The sequence below is a fragment of the Canis aureus genome, chromosome 26, assembly GCF_053574225.1.
Source record: "Canis aureus isolate CA01 chromosome 26, VMU_Caureus_v.1.0, whole genome shotgun sequence".
In the NCBI taxonomy this organism is placed as follows: domain Eukaryota; kingdom Metazoa; phylum Chordata; class Mammalia; order Carnivora; family Canidae; genus Canis; species Canis aureus.
Window position 1 is genome coordinate 35,409,127 of NC_135636.1, and position 15,826 is coordinate 35,424,952.

The window sequence follows — 15,826 nt, forward strand, 5'->3', positions numbered from 1 at the left end:
GGAAATTGATACATTTTCTTCCCTAAAGACTCTTTCTGCCCCCAATATTTTCTGTTCTCCAACCCATACTTTAATCTATTTTCAGTGGCTTGGGAAGTTGTAGCATTAGGGCTGGGCAATGAAAGGCAAGTAGAACTTATCAGATGGAAATCAGGTGCTATGTTGGTTAGACCTTTACAACACAAAGTATGGTCCATGGACCAGAAGCATTGGCAACATTTGAGAACTTATTAGAAATGCAAAATCTCTGCTCCCAAATCAGATGTAAGGAATTAAAATATGCATTTTAATATGACATCTAGGTAATTCATATACTCTATTTAAATATGAGAAGCACCGACAAAAAGTGAACAGCATGAGAAAACTGCAAAGATGAGAAAGAACAGGACCTTTTCAGGGAAATATGAAGAGAATTATTTGGCCAGATGGGAAGGGACAGTAAAAATTTGAGCAGTAGGACTCTGTGCAGAGGCCATGTTATTACTTTGTGCAAGTTAACTTCTCATACCCTAGGAGGTATTGTAACTCTGAGGAAGTAAGAGCACCTAGAAAGATGTTATTATGCCCATTTGAACACGAGGAGACGGAGGCTTACGGAGATTAAATCATTTGCCAAGGTCCCATGGATAGTGAGTAATAGGGTCAGGACTTGAACCCAGGCTTCTGAACTCCATTGCTCCAGCTGCCTCAATTTAATGCATATAGCCTCTCTCCTCATCACCAAATTTTATGGAGCCATGTTCTTAGACTTGAGTGCATCACAATTAGCTGGACTGGGAGGCTTTCCTTCTAGGATTTCTGATGCACAGGATCTCAGGCTGAGGCTGAGCATTTACATTTTTAACAAGTTCCCAGGTGACACTGATACTGCCCATCTGGGGGGCCACATTTTGAGAACCACTGGTCCAGAGAACTTCCCTTCCTTCCTGCTGCATGGACTTATCCAAGATTCCCTAGTAGAGGATCCAAGGCCTGGCGCTGGGTCAGTAGGCTCTCTCTCAGGAGGTATTGATTGACAGTGATAGCTCAGCCAATAATCAAGTTGGGCATCATTGATGGGATGATTATTCCACTCTAGTTGTAGCTCAGGAGATGACCCAGCATATTAGAGTTCTACAGAGAAATAAAACCAATAGGATAGGCAGATTTATTAGAAGGAATTAGCTCACATCATTATGGTGGCTGAGAAGTCCTAAAGTCTGTAGTCTAGCTCTGGAGGGCTGGTGCTGTAATCCTGGTCCGAAGGCCAGCAGACTGGAAACCTAAGAAGAGACAGAGACTGTTTCAGTCTGAATGCAGGAAAAGACCCAATGTTCCCCAGCTCAAGGTGGGCAGGAAGAAATTCCTCTTATTTGAGGAAACATCAGCCTTTCTGTTCTAAACTTTTGGTTGATTGAATGAGGCCCCCCCCCCCCCCCACACACACACTGGAGAGGGCAATTTGCTTTACTTAATCTACTTGATTCAAATGTTAATCTCATCCAAAAACATCCTCATAGACACGCCAGAATGTTTCACCAAATTTGTGGACATCCTATGGTCCCGTTAAGGTGGCACATTAAATTAACTGCTACATACAGAAACAAGCCCTCAATCCATAGCTAAGAACCTCAGGCCTGGTAATTCAAGGCCTGGAGCTATGCAGAACTTCTTAGAAAAACCTTGGCTCTCGGTTCAGCCATCCACAGGTGGCCCAAGGTCTCTGCCTGCCCATATTTCTCAGAGGGGAGTCTTGTGTGGCTACTCGCTATAGAATGCACCCAAAGGAAGGCAATCTCAGTGGAGAAGTTGTTAAAACTACTCACCCCAATGTGGTAACACATTGGATCTTCTTGTAATATTTTCTTAGATTCGTGATTTGCCCAATCCTGTTTTAGGACCACAGACTCTAGAACCATAGCATGTTAGGGAATAGGGAGAAAAGGAATAAATAGTTTTTATTACCTGTCATTGGCCCACACATCTCTCAGTTCATGTAATCCTTAGAACTTTCCAGTTCAGACCAGATCACTTACATTTTGCACAGGTTACAGGATTCATTATGTTTTCTGGGTTCATACACCCCCAGCACTAAAAGGCCCCCTGAAGCCCATATATAGCTCCTGCCCTGTGGTGTACTATCTCAGGTTGGGAGGTCCTCAAGGAGCTTCTCACTCTATTTTCAGTTAACAGGTGGTAGCAAAAGAGGCCCAGAGAGCAAAGTGAGCTGCCTGGAGTTGCGTCGTAGAGTAGAGATAGAATCAGGCAGAGAGCCCTCTTTCTTGACTTGGGCTCTGATCCTTGTCTGCTACATGAACTCGTGTGGACTCCCTGAACTTGGGCTCCCCAAATATATAAAAGGGACATTTCTCATGAGTTTAGACATTTTTCAAGGTCATACATATTAACAGACTATTAGCAATAAGAACCAGTAATGATCGTGTCCTTACTACACAATGGACACTGTTAAATCATGTGACTTGGATTAACCCATCTCATCCTTGCAGCAGTGCTCTGGGATTGTACTCCACTGGCCCATTAAATGGATGCAGAGATTACCTATGATCCCTGTTCTTTTGTGGCTCAAAGTCTAGTGTCCACAGAAATCTGTGTACTTAATAGCAATAACAGTCATAATAATAGTAAAATTTTGGTGAGGATTTGCTGCTTGTCAGATTGTCATTTGGATTATTTGATTTTTAACAACCACGTTATGAAGTAAGGAGTATTACCTATTTTTTTCTACATATAAGGAAACTCAAACTTATAAGAGCTGGTGTGACTTGTAAGTGGAAGGGTTTTCTTTTTTTTCCTTTTTTTTGTATATTTTTTATTGGAGTTCAATTTGCCAACATAAAGCATAACACCCAGTGCTCATCCCGTCAAGTGCCCCCCTCAGTGCCCGTCGTCACCCAGTCACCCCAACCCCCCGCCCACCTCCCCTTCCACTACCCCTTATTCGTTTCCCAGAGTTAGAAGTCTCTCATGTTTTGTCTCCCTCTCTGATATTTCCCACTCATTTTCTCTCCTTTCCCCTTTAATCCCTTTCAACGATTTTTTATATTGCAAGTGGAAGGGTTTTCAAAGGAGCTGAGCACAAGTCACGGAGATTCTGGAGCTAGTACTTGAAACATCCTTATATCATGCCATGTCATGTGTGAGTGTGGGTGGCCACCTTGGTCACTTTTGGTTTATGGTGAAAATAAAGGCCAAGGCAAGAATGGTATTTACCCAGCCAGAGAATGCATGATCTTTCAAGCACATTGTTGCAAAAGAAGCCAAGCTTAGTCTTGGATGGGCCAGACTCTGATGTGCTAATTATAAGTTAACTCTCCTCTGCTCATTAAAGCCAGGTCTGTTCTGGGCAGCCCTCTCTTAAATCCATTTCTGGTCCTTTATTTTTCTCTAGCAAGCAGCACTGACAGCACTTCTTTCTTCCTTTTTTAAAAAAAGATTTTTATTTATTTATTTGAGAAGGAGAGAAGAGAGAGCTCAAGCAGGGAGGGAAGGGCAGAGGGGGAAAAAGCAGACATCCCACTGAGTAGAGACCATCCCCTCCCCCCCCCAACACACACACAGGGCTCAATTCCAGGACCCTGGAGTCATGACCTGAGCTAAAGGCAGACCCTTAACCGAGTCACCGGTGTCCCACTGCCAGCATTTCTTCTTAAAAATATTATGTAAATCAGAGCCTTATACTGAACTGATTTAGCCCCCACATCTCATTATACCTCAGACACCCCTTGCTCTTCTCATCCTTTCTCATGGTCCCTGAATTGAGGGTATCCTTCTCCTCCATCAATGAACGCCTTTAGCTGGACCCTATATCCCATGGATTAAAGGCAATTAATGAGATCCTGCATATGGCATGGTTCTAAAACCATAAAGGGCCGCACAGATGCGAAGGGTTATTATTATGAGCCTTTCCTGTTAATGAGTATTAACGAGCTAAGGCTGCAGATTCTTAATGCTACAGAGACCTAATATTAACCATATGGAAGCCTAATTTTCTAAGAGAATTAGAATGAACTGGGAGAAGAGGCAGAAAAAAAATTGGATTCGATTCCTTCTGCTTGTTCTCAGTATCTTCACTGCAATCTGCAGGAAACTGAACAGTTGTGTGTTTACATAATGGTTTGTCTTTGTTTTTAGCTAATTGCTTTAAGATATCTACCCCCACATTATTCTGCATTTTCATGGTCCTCTTGAAAGGGACCTGGATTTTCTCTGACAATTAAGTAACATTCCTAATTTGAGTTTTGGGATACCTCAGAGCTCAACCTACTGGAAGTTTTTGGAAGTCCAGGAATGGTTAGAGACCTTCAAATAGGTTGACTTCACTGGGTTGAGACTTGAGATATTCCATGTAATATTCTTGCACAGAGCGTGGCACAACAGCCAGGGGTTAGCCAGGGGTTGTTTTATTATCATTACCAATTTTGAGTTTCTGATCAGGCAACAAGACAAAGAGTGTGTTCCAAGTTTGGGTCTTTTTTTTTTTTTTTTTTTCTGGATCATGGGGAGGCACCATAGGTTCTGGAGGAGAGGGTGGGTATTGAGTGTTTGGAGCAGTTTGAGGGATTTTAACTGTGGTGGCTGGTTTTGGAGGGTGTATGTAGGACACGTAGAGTCAGGAAACAGGTAAGAAGCAGTTCCAGTAATCTAAGAGAGAACTGATAGATGGGGGCCTGAAGTGGGCGGGAGAAATGGACAGGAGAAGAAGGTTGAGATGCAAGAGATTTTTATATAGTTATACTTGACGGGACTTGGTGAGTCATCAGCTATGGGGGATGAGGGAGAGTGAGGACTCTTAAGAGTCTAGGTGATCCACAGGTTTCTCGTTTAGGTTACTGGGTGGATGGAGCCAATCATGGATACAGGAGGAGGAGCTGTTTTGGAGAGAAAATGATGAGCTATATGTGTGGAACCAGAGCCTTCATTCCAGTGGTTGGCATGACTGCTGGGTTTCAGGACTATGTTAGGATAATTTCCCCTTGTAGATAATTGTAGCAAATTGTGCCCCAGAGACCCGAACAGACTATGACAAAGCAAAATGGAATTATAAAATTAGAAGAATCTTTGCTTCAAGTTTTCCCAAAAAGAAGTTAATCTTTGCCAAATTCTCCAACTGGGGGAAATTTCCATGCTTTGAATATAACTTGTTTCCTTTTTAATGAGTCCCAGTTTGTAGACATATTGTGCATGAACACGGGCACCCGGAGAACCAACTGTGCGCACAGTGGAGGGAAGGGAGTGCCTTGCAGAGAGCTTGAGCACCTCAGAGGAGGAGGAGGGGCAGTAATGGGGCAAGAAGGAGGGTGGTGCTCATAGACAGGGAGCAAGGTAGGTTACAAGTGCTGTGCTGGGGTACAGAGGGAGGAGGACCCTCAGAGAAGCCACTGAAGAGACTCTGATGAAGGGACAGGCCAAGCTGGTGGAACACAGAAGTTCTTCAGTGGACGCAGTTGCCAGTACCAGGAGAGCGCTAGATCTGCAGGAGAGGGCTATCTGCCCGAGGCTGTGGCCTTGGCCCACTCTGGTGCAGCAGGGAGGGAGCTGGAAAGAAAGCACCTTAACTTTTCTTTACTTCTACCCCTTTATCTCCTGCCTGTGTCTCCCATTGGTCATAACCAGCCAAAACCAGAGAGGAAGAGTGGTGACAGAGCCCATAGAGATCATTCTCTAGAGATTCATGGAAGGGTAGAGAGTTGGGGGCAGGGGTGGGTAAGCAGAGAATGTCCCCCACAAGACTCAAGCTCAGACCTCTTCTCTTGCTTGATGTTGCTTTTCCAAACCAAACTGTGAAAGCTTCTCTTGGCTTTCGCTCTTTTTTTTTTTTTTTTGCAGTCCTGGCTTTTTGGGGCTTTAGCTTCCTCATCCGTTTTTCCAGTCAGTATCACCCTCATATCAGCCATCGCTTGGTGATATGACAAGTTTTCATTTGTGCCCAACCTTCAAAAACCCAAGCCACCTAGGGGAAATCCCTATCTATGCATATGCTCTATCGCTCTCTCCAGAGCCACAAATGATCAGACTGGGGCTCTGAGAACTGCCCATCTTCTCTGTCACAGCCTATGCTAATCTTTATCTGGACTTTCTGAAAGCTGCTTTAACTTTCAGGGTATGTGTCCAACCTTTTCTTGGCCATTAGGAACTCTGAGTTGATATGGTCACTTTTCCTCAAGGCTCCTGTCACTTGCAGTTTGCCAACTAGTTCCTCTTTGCTGGTCATAATTAGGGCTGGAGAAGCAGGTCTGCTGGGAGATGGGATAGTGAGGGACAGAAGCCAAGAGCTTTTTCAATTCTCTGTTCTCAGAGATGTGGAGCAAGCAAGTTAAGCTTCTGTCACTTCCAGAGCTGGTCTGTACTAGCCCCTACCTGAGCTCTCTTGCAGTCTCCTGAAGTCCTGTCTTAATTTCAGCCAAACCCCAGTACCTGCTTTCAGACTCCCTTACAGCTATCACAGCCTGCCCACCCTTGTGCCCAAATCTCAGGAACTCCAAATGTTGCCTCTTTGCAGCCCCTAGTCATTTTGAGAGCCCAAACCAATTCTAAATGTTAACCACCTCACCACCACATCCTTTAACATTTCCTTCACATTCATTAATCCCTGGTAGACAGAAAAATGACACCTCTCTACCCCTCAGGATGTCCATGACCTAATCCCTGGAATCTGTGCATGTTGCCTTACGTGGCAAAAGGTACTTTGTTGATATGATTAAATTAAGGATCTTGAGATGGGGAGATAATCCTGGGTTATCCAGGTGGGCCCAGTGTCATCACAAGGGCTTTTATAAAAGGAGGCAGGAGGCAGGAGGATCACATTCAGAGAAGGTGATGTGAGGATGGAAGCTACTATTGTTGGAAGGACCTCAAGCCAAGGAAGCTGAAAGAGGCAAGGGACTCTCTCCTGGGGCCTGCAGAAGCAAGAGAGCCTGGCTGACACCTTGATTTTAACCCTGTTAGGCCTGTTTTCAGACTTCTGACCTGCATTAATTGTAGGAGATAGAGTTCTGTTGTACCACTAAATTTGTGGTAATTTCTTACAGCAACAAAAGGAAATACACATTGCTACTCAAAGTGTGGTCTATGGCATTGCCATCACCTGGGAGCTCTTTACAAACAAAGTCAGACCCCACCCTAGACCTACCAAAACAGTATCTTCAGTTCAATATCAAATCCTGGTGATTTCAATGCATGTTACTATGTATGCTTTAATCTTCTCTTGGGGCTCCTGCCTGCAGATTTAGTCCCAGTTTGAATCAATCCAGATTAGGTAGGACCTAGCCTAAGGGAAGGAAATAGGTTTGCTGAGAGAAGAAAAAACGAGCTTCCTTCCTTCCCCCGCTTTATTGTCTAGCTCACTTTTATCTAAGTCTGGCCAATAGAGGACCTGATTTTTAAAAATCATTTTAACTTTTTAATTTATCTTTTAAATGTCTTACTCTTTTTTCATGGTGCTGAGGTTAGGGTAGAAGTAAATCTTTGATTCTGAAATTATTGTCATCAATCATTGACCTATCCTCAGCACATTTTTTAAGGGACCAACTCTATTGCCAGCCCTGACTAACCAGTGAGCTAGGGGCAGCAGCATTTTACAGGAAAGATAAAATAGGACTTGTCTCAGCTGTGGAAATTAGAACTGCAGGCCACCCAACCAGCACCAATGTGAACTCTGATTCCTGCTCTGGCTGTGGTCTGGATAGGTAGATGGATCCAGATCCATCAATGGCTATGAAAGAAAGGGGAAAAACCCACACATTGTGGAAGGCCAGCACTAGATCAGAATATGTATTAGGAGATGAACTTCTAATACTTATTTTCTCCTAGAATATCTTTGTGTGAAAGGTAGCAAATCTCTCTCAAGAAGGTTAGTATATTCATTTTTGGGGGCAAGTATAAGAAGCAGTTATTCCACATAGTCTAGGAGGAAGGATAGAGATCCCTCCAATGGACAGTGGTTGGGGTGCCCTTCTTGCTGCTTCACTTAATGGGGGCACTTAATTAGACCTTTCTAATTTTATTTCCATTTGCCTGTTGAAGTTAGAACTCCAGTCTTGAATTGCCCAGAATATCCTGAATTCTCCACAGAAGTTCTCTTAAGAGGGAAGCATTAATAAAACTCTCCGGGAAGCCATGAGTTCTCTTCTTCCCAAGATGTTGCTATAACAAAGAGAGCCCTATTTATTGTCAGATAGCATCACACAGGTTATCTCCTGGATCCTGCGTGGGAAGGAGAGCCTCCGTGCTTTGAGTGAGTCTCTGGTTTGAAACAGGTTTCCATGATAATTAACACCAAATAAGCACACAGGCAGAGCTCCTTGTTTTGCAAATTTGAAACCCACATTAGCTAATTAATTCTACTTAGAGGCTGACAGCTCCACGTGGCACAGTGAGCATATAATAAGTGGGATTTTCCCCTTTGGTCTTGACAAGTTAATTAATGAAAATGGGCCTGGGGACTTCTTTCCAGGACTATGACCCAGCTAGGTACTAGAAGGTACCCCTTTCTTGGAAAAGAATTTTGGTGTTGTGAGAAGCTTGCATGGTGGGCCCACAGAAAACCCACCCATTGACAATAATACCTTGATGTATTAGTCCACAAACATGTGGTGAGCACCTACATTGGCTGAGAATCGCACTAGGTACTGAAAGAGATACCATCCCTACTCTTTGGAATCTCAAAGTCTAGTTAGGGAAGTACAGATAAACCAACAAAATCCAATGGCATCTTAGCCAAAGCAGTAAGACAAGAAAAAAAGAGAGATTCAACTATTAGAAAGGAAGATTAAAAATGTCATGATTTGTATGAATTAATTTATATAACATTTTGAAAAGGCACAATTTCAGTGATGGAAAACAGATCAGGGATTGCCAGGAGCTGGGGGTGGGAGCAAATATTGACTAAGAAGAGACAGTACAAAGGAATTGTTTGGAAATGCTCTGTAGCCTGACTATGGTGGTGGTTATGCAAATCTATATATCTGTTGAAACTCCTAGAACTGTACACCAAAAAAGATCTAATTTTCCTCTATATTATTTTTTTAAAAATACAAGAAAAAATAGATGATAGCTATATGTACAACATGCATCTCGCAGTATTGAGGGGGAAAAAGCAAATTTATTTTATATTGTTTGAGCTTCAAACAATTTTGAAAAATGTCTTTAACCCTTAGCTAAGTATGTGTAGATAGGTATTTTTATAACATGAAGAATTTTTGAATTAGTGCATAAAATGATTGAAGCAAACCAACAAGGAAAAGATTGTATACCTCAATTCATTCGAAAATGAATTAATATGGGGCACCTGGGTGGCTCAGTGGTTGAGTATCTGCCTTTGGCTCGGCATGATCCTGGGGTCTTGGGATTGAGTCCCATATCAGGCTTCTTGCAGGGAGCCTGCTTCTCCCTCTGCCTGTGTCTCTGCCTCTCTCTGTGTATCTCATGAATAAATAAATAAAATCTTAAAAAAAATAAACATGACAATATTAAATTTAGTTTCAGCATTAAGGACAGATGGAAAGAGAGAATTCTCATGGCATTTGAAACTGATTCTGCTTGTTCCTGAGCTCCTGTATTTTGTGAAGTACCTCAATATCCCTATCATAAACTTACCATGTTTGTTTAAACTCAAAGTCATGATTTATAGATGACATGGCTGTTTTCTTAAGAAATTCAGCTAAAAGCAGTTGATGCTAATGAGAGCGTTCAATAAGGCAACCGAGCACAAGATGAACATGAAAAAATAGCATTCCTATTGATCAGAAACACGTAATTAGAAAATATATATTAAAAGGACCTCATTCATAACAGCAACAATGACAGAAAAGATAAAATTCTTTGAGATTAACTTGAAATATGCCAGATTTATATGAAGGCAATTATAAAAACTTTCCTAAAAGGCATGAAGAATGGCCAGAATCAGTGAAGAGACATATTGTGGTCCTGAATGAGAAGAGTCAGTCAATAGCTTAAAGAAGTCCATTCTTCTCAGATTAATATGTACAGTCAATGCAATGTCAATAAAAATGTGCATGAATAAAAGCATGGAAGATATGAGGATGGATTGTTTGGAATGCAAGCAATCTAGGTGGATTATGGAGTTGGTGGTGAAGAGTGGTTAGATGTTCACCTGGGACCTGGGTCACTTGATACCAGATCATGAAAACTCTTGGCTGCCAGACCAAAGACTATGGCCTTCATGTGACAGCCAATAAAAAGTTCTTGAAGATCTTAATCAGGCCACAATAAAATCAGAATTATGTTTGAAAAATATCTTGGCTGATATGGAGGATTGAAGGCAAGGAACCTGCTAGGAGGCTATTAAGAGGAATGGCTGAAAACGACTGCCATTTTGGCCCAAAGGAGTTTCTAAATGAATGTTAGTGCCCTGTTTTTCCCATATCTTCCTCCTTCCCTGAAGCAAAAGTCCAGAGAAGAAGTGAAATAGCAAAGTTGTCCTGAGAGGGGTGGGATATTTTCTGTAAACCTGGCAGCTATAGCCTTGGTTTGGTCAATGGGAAGGGTTTTTAAGGAAAATGCCAAGGTTCGGAGTCTGGAAACCCAGGTGGACAGTATTGATAAATGCTACTTTCCATTGAGCATTTGCTATCTGTGAGACAAGAGCTAGCATTATTCCCATTTTTCTCTAAGGAGGTAACTGAGGCTCAGAGAGGTTACATGCCCAAGGAGCTGAGACTTGGTCTAACCTGTGTGTCTCCCACAAAACTGCTGTCTTTGCACGTGGCAGACAGAGTTCGGTAAATGTTTGCTCTCTTAAGTCAAATGACCAGATGTTTCTCTGGGAATTTACTGGCTGTGGGTTGGCTGATGTCTCATCCTTATCAGTAAATCCTCTTCCCTCGCATAAATAAGTCATCATTTGGCAAAGAGGGGCAGAGAAGGGTCTAGTAGGAGAGGTGGAGAGATGGGAGTAGAAAGGAGGGGGCTGAATAATGGTTCTCGATGTGTTCCTATAAATTAAGAACCACCCAGCTTGCCACTGACCCAGGCGTCTTTATCAATTTGCTCCTCCACGCCCTGCCAGCCTAGCACAATAAAGCTTCCTGTCCATTTCAGGCCTAATCACGCAGAACGTAAATCCCTCAGCAGAGAAGCAGCTGCGAGGGCTGGGGTGCCATCAGAGGACTGTTCATTTTTATCTTTTGGCATGTAATGAAATCAAGAATGCACGTCAGCTCACCAGAGCCACTTTGGTCCAAATTGTTAAGTAAGCATCCCTCCTTTACCCTCATTAGGCTCACGAGGGCTTCTGATGAAGCAAATGAACACTTACTGAATGATTCTGTGTGTGAGAGACTTTATATGTAATTCAATCTAAAAAGCCCTGTGACATAGGTATTATAATTCTCGTTTTACAGCTGAAAGGGCTGAGCTCAGAAAGGGGGTGGGGAGTGGCCCAAGATGATAGACAGAAGTGAGGGGTGGGTCTTGAGATGACATATGTGTAATTTCCATCCTGTACATAGAGCTTTGATTTGTTTGCAGTTATTAGGTATATAATTTTGGGGGAAAGGGGATTTTGAGGGGAGGGGTGAGCGAATGGAAGATTATATTCCTTTCCATAATTTATTTCGGTTGTGTAAATATAATAGACATTCACCAATTGTCTGTTTTATATCCACCCTGGCTATTTGAAAATATAGCTTGTCTGTCTACATTTCACATTTCATGCTAAATAGGGACAATAGCTCTGTCCTCCAGTTTCTGCTCATTTTTTTTTCTTCTTTGATATTCTGGCTTGTATTTTAATCCATAATATCTGTTCTAAAATCTTCATTCTTGCTTCAGAAACTATACTTAGTTCCTCTTCCCATGTAACCCGTTGTCTGGACTCACCCAATTCTTATGTTACTTCTGTTCTATTTAGAGGCACCTATGTCTCCATGTTAGAGACCTATATGTTAGTCTTGACTCTACAGGATCGCCTGAATCAGTTTAGCTCCTCGCTTTTCCTTTGGGGGAGAACTGAACATTCAGTACTGTGGATGTTTGATGAGTAAGACACCATTCTCATCCTACATGAACATGGAGCCTAAGTGGGAGATACATGCATATTCAAGTAACTAAAAAATAAGTATATGCTAAAGTACATGATGGCAATTTTAGGAGACTGTATGGTAAGGCAGTAAAAAAATAATGTCCTATTCTGTAAGTCATAATAAATTGCAAACTTTCTGCTCACATCCAGTTCTTTGTTCCTATTATTGTATGAACTCATGATTTCAACACATTAATTAGTTGAAATGGGAACATTATTTTAATATTTTTGTTTGTTTATCCAAATCTGGATCAACATCATAGGATGCTGAATTAGCAGGCAACTCCACAAGAGTCCCGTGAGTACTAACGATATGTTGTGGGAACAGCAGCATAGAGAAATGGGGAGTGGGCTTGGGCAGCCCCCATACTCTGAAGGGCTAGGCTGGAAGACTGGGGATGTGGAGAGGAGGCATGAGGCCTCCACACCGGACTCCATTCAATACTGCCCTCTAGGCAGCAAGAGTACAGATAAGATAACATCTTGACATCCCATTTAGACAGGGGCACCACAGATCAAGCAGGAGAATCTGGAAAGGGGGAAGGAAACTTTTTTCCACAGAGCATGGATGGGATTTCCAAATTAAGATGGCACCCCGCTGTGGCACTTGGCTTGTCTTTTCTCTCCACCACCTTCCCATGAAAATAGTCATGAAAACACCACTGCTATTTAATAACATAGATTCTAGACTTTGGGTGAAAATTTTGCTTGGTAAAGCAAGGATGACACTCTTGGGTAAAAGAGCAGGAGACACAGTAAGAGGTTTTCAATGATCACTTATGTCTACTTCCCACCTTAAGACACAGGGTCTTCTCTAAACAAAAAGAGGGAAACACCCACTTACCTCCCAGAAATTGATTCTAAGGCTCAACATTGAACCTCCATTGATTTTTATCACCTCTGTGTACTTCCTCATCATGGGACTACCGTTTCTGAGAAGTTAAAGAAAAAGGAGGGATCATAGCAGAAGAGAATAGGTATGGATCTTCATACCAGACTATGAAGTCAAGAGGATGAAGGAATAGAGATGGGTCACTGGTTAATGGAGAGGTCTGTCCATTGCTTTTCCGAAGGAGGAGAGTGCTGCCTAAAGTTACCCTGAAATAAATTCCCTTCCAGATGTTCAGGAGGCCAGGCAGTGAAGTCAGAGAAACCCGTTCTGGTCCAATGTGCACATAAGACCAGTAGGAATTTCAGAGTCTGTACATATTCATCAGCCCTTAGCTTAAGGTCTGGATGTAGATTGATTGTCATTATGTGGTTAATGCTAAGGACAAAGGGGACCATCCAGACTCTCTGCTGGCACACACGTGAACAGATATTTCTTTTATCAAGCATGAACCAAAAAAGAAAAAAAATAGCATGAACCGTAAGAAAATCAAGACATCTTTGAAGATATTTTTGGGACATAAAATGGGGAATATTACATTCAGAGGAAAAGCAAATCTTTGGGGGGGAAAAAAAGGAAAAGTAAATAAGGGCACTTACCAGGATGAAGCTTCCTTGTGCTCTCAGTAATTCAAAAAATGGCAGATGAGACAAATTAAAAGGAGTGCTGGATGCAAGCAGAAATGATCTGAAATAAAGATTGTCAAGAAATAGAAAGGCAATAGCACAGTAAAACTTGCATTAGAAACAGTAAAGGAAAGAAATAACACTGCAGAAGATGGGATTAGTGTTCAGGAGGGCAAAGTTGAGACACTCTGGATGCAGAAGATGTCTGTATTTGGCCAATACAACAGAACGACGTTTTGTCCATTCCACTTGTTTCCACAGAGACCCATGTAGGCCTGTTCAGATCAGTCAAAATGGACTCTGTGTGCATGAATCATCTTCACATTCTGCTGTTGTCTTCCTGAACTCACAGTAGTCTCAGGTCTCCTTCAAAGGAAAGCCCAGAGAAAGAGGACAGTGACAACAGGGAAGGAGATCTGGAGGGCAGAATGGAGAGAGGAGAGGGAGAAATATGCTGACTTCTTCCTGCTGCCTTTGCCAATGTCTCCTACCAGCCAAACCTAGCCTGAAGCCAGCTGATGAAAGCAACTGGAACATGCAGCCTGGCAGGGTCAGGGCAAGGGCAGTGGATGGACACGTGGACAAACAGGTGCAGGACTGGCCCATAACACTTAAAGGAAGCATTTTAGAACAAAAAGCTGATTAAGTTAAAAGCTGATTTGACTGATAGAAGTGAAAGATATCAGTTATGTGTTCGAAGACCAAACATCAGCGATGACAATAAATGGAACCAGATTAGATTCCCCTATTTAAAGACAATTCTTCTCCGATTTGGTTCAAAACGCGCCAGAAGCCAATTACAGCTATTTGTCAAAGCATCACCTAAAAGGAAGAGAGAAAAAAACCATTAAAGTAAAACTGAGAATAGGAGTGGCAATATTAATACCAGGAAAAAATATATCGTGTAAGGCAAATGCAATTATTAAAATGCAAGGAGTCATTTTATATTGATAAAAGGCAAAATTCACAAGAATGCTATGACACTAATTTACATTTATCTCAGTGATTCACAATAAGAATTGCTAAAACGTCTAAAAAGATTATATCAAAGTGTCTGAGAAGTCTTTTTATTTTATTTTTTAAAAAGATTTTATTTATTTCTTCGTGAGAGGCAGAGACATAGGCAAAGGGAGAAGCCGGCTCCCTTGGGGGAGCCCGATGTGGAACTCAATCCCAGATGCTGGGATCACACCCCAAGCCAAAGGCAGAAGCTCAACCACTGAGCCACCCAGGCATCCCACTGAGCAGTCTTTTTAAAACTCACATGCACACAACCCTGATATTCAGAGAGTGATTCTGTTTCTACATGATCCACTATCACTGTTGGTGGGCGTATATTATATCCTTCAGCTGTTAGGACAGTAAACAGACCAAAAAAACCCCAAACTGCAAACCAAAATAAAATATGAAAACAATCACACTATCTTTGGCAAAAAAATAGAAAAGAATATGGGTAATTTAATAATACTGATTTTGATTTCGTGGGTTTGGGTTAAATTTTGTGATCTGAAAATGGAGAGATAAACATTCTTAATTATTCATGGAGCGTTTAACACAATTAATCTATACTAGTTTATGAGGAAAACTGACAGTCTGAATATCAAATGGTTATGATTAAATTCTCTGATAAGAATGAAATAAAATTAAACTTAGTGTGAAATGTCCATGAAAAATTTCAAGCCCTTGAAAAAAATATCTTCCATGTCTTTTAGGTACAAGAAAACATCAAAAGTACAATTCTGCATTATTTGAAAATTAGGAAAACAAAAACTCTATACTTAAAAGCTTATAGAAAGCGGGCAAAGGTGTATTAGAAAGAAAGCTATGTGTCAATATTCTCAATTTAGTATACGTGCTGCCAAAGCAAGCACGCAATATTCTCAAATAAGAGAGTATTCGGGACACCTGGGTGGCTCAGTAGTTGAGTGTCTGCCTTTGGCTCAGGGGGTGATCCCAGAGTTCCAGGATGGAGTCCCATATCGGGCCCCCTGCAGAGAGCCACCTTCTCCCTCTGCCTATGTCTCTGCCTTCTGTGTCTCTCATGAATAAATAAATAAAATCTTTAAAAAAAAATCTCAAAAGAGAGAGAATTCAAAACTAATTCAAATAAATTGGGGGGGGGGAATAATAAAGGTAAGATCAGAAATTAATGAGAAAACAGGAAAAAAATGATAAATCCAAGAGCTGTCTTTTCAAAATGATAGCAAAACTTCTGGCAATTATACATTACAGAAAGCTAGCACAAATGTGTAAAATTAGGACTGAATGGAA

At 41.7% G+C, this 15,826-nt stretch overlaps 1 protein-coding gene across 47 annotated transcripts in view; it reads left to right on the top strand.

Annotated features, from left to right (window-relative positions):
• Window positions 1-15,826, top strand: part of LOC144298368 (uncharacterized) — a 234,434-nt gene that overhangs the window by 113,578 nt on the left and 105,030 nt on the right. For 8 of the 47 annotated variants that reach the window (XR_013365345.1, XR_013365343.1, XR_013365335.1 and 5 more), the window contains exon 4: window positions 11,059-11,209. The exons of the other annotated variants lie outside the window; for them this stretch is intronic. Coding sequence is in view for 2 of the 8 variants with exons in the window: in XM_077873207.1 (XP_077729333.1) it covers window positions 11,155-11,209 (55 nt within the window). In the remaining 6 variants the exon portion in view is untranslated. The remainder of the gene's footprint in view (window positions 1-11,058; window positions 11,210-15,826) is intronic. 47 annotated transcript variants of the gene reach the window in all.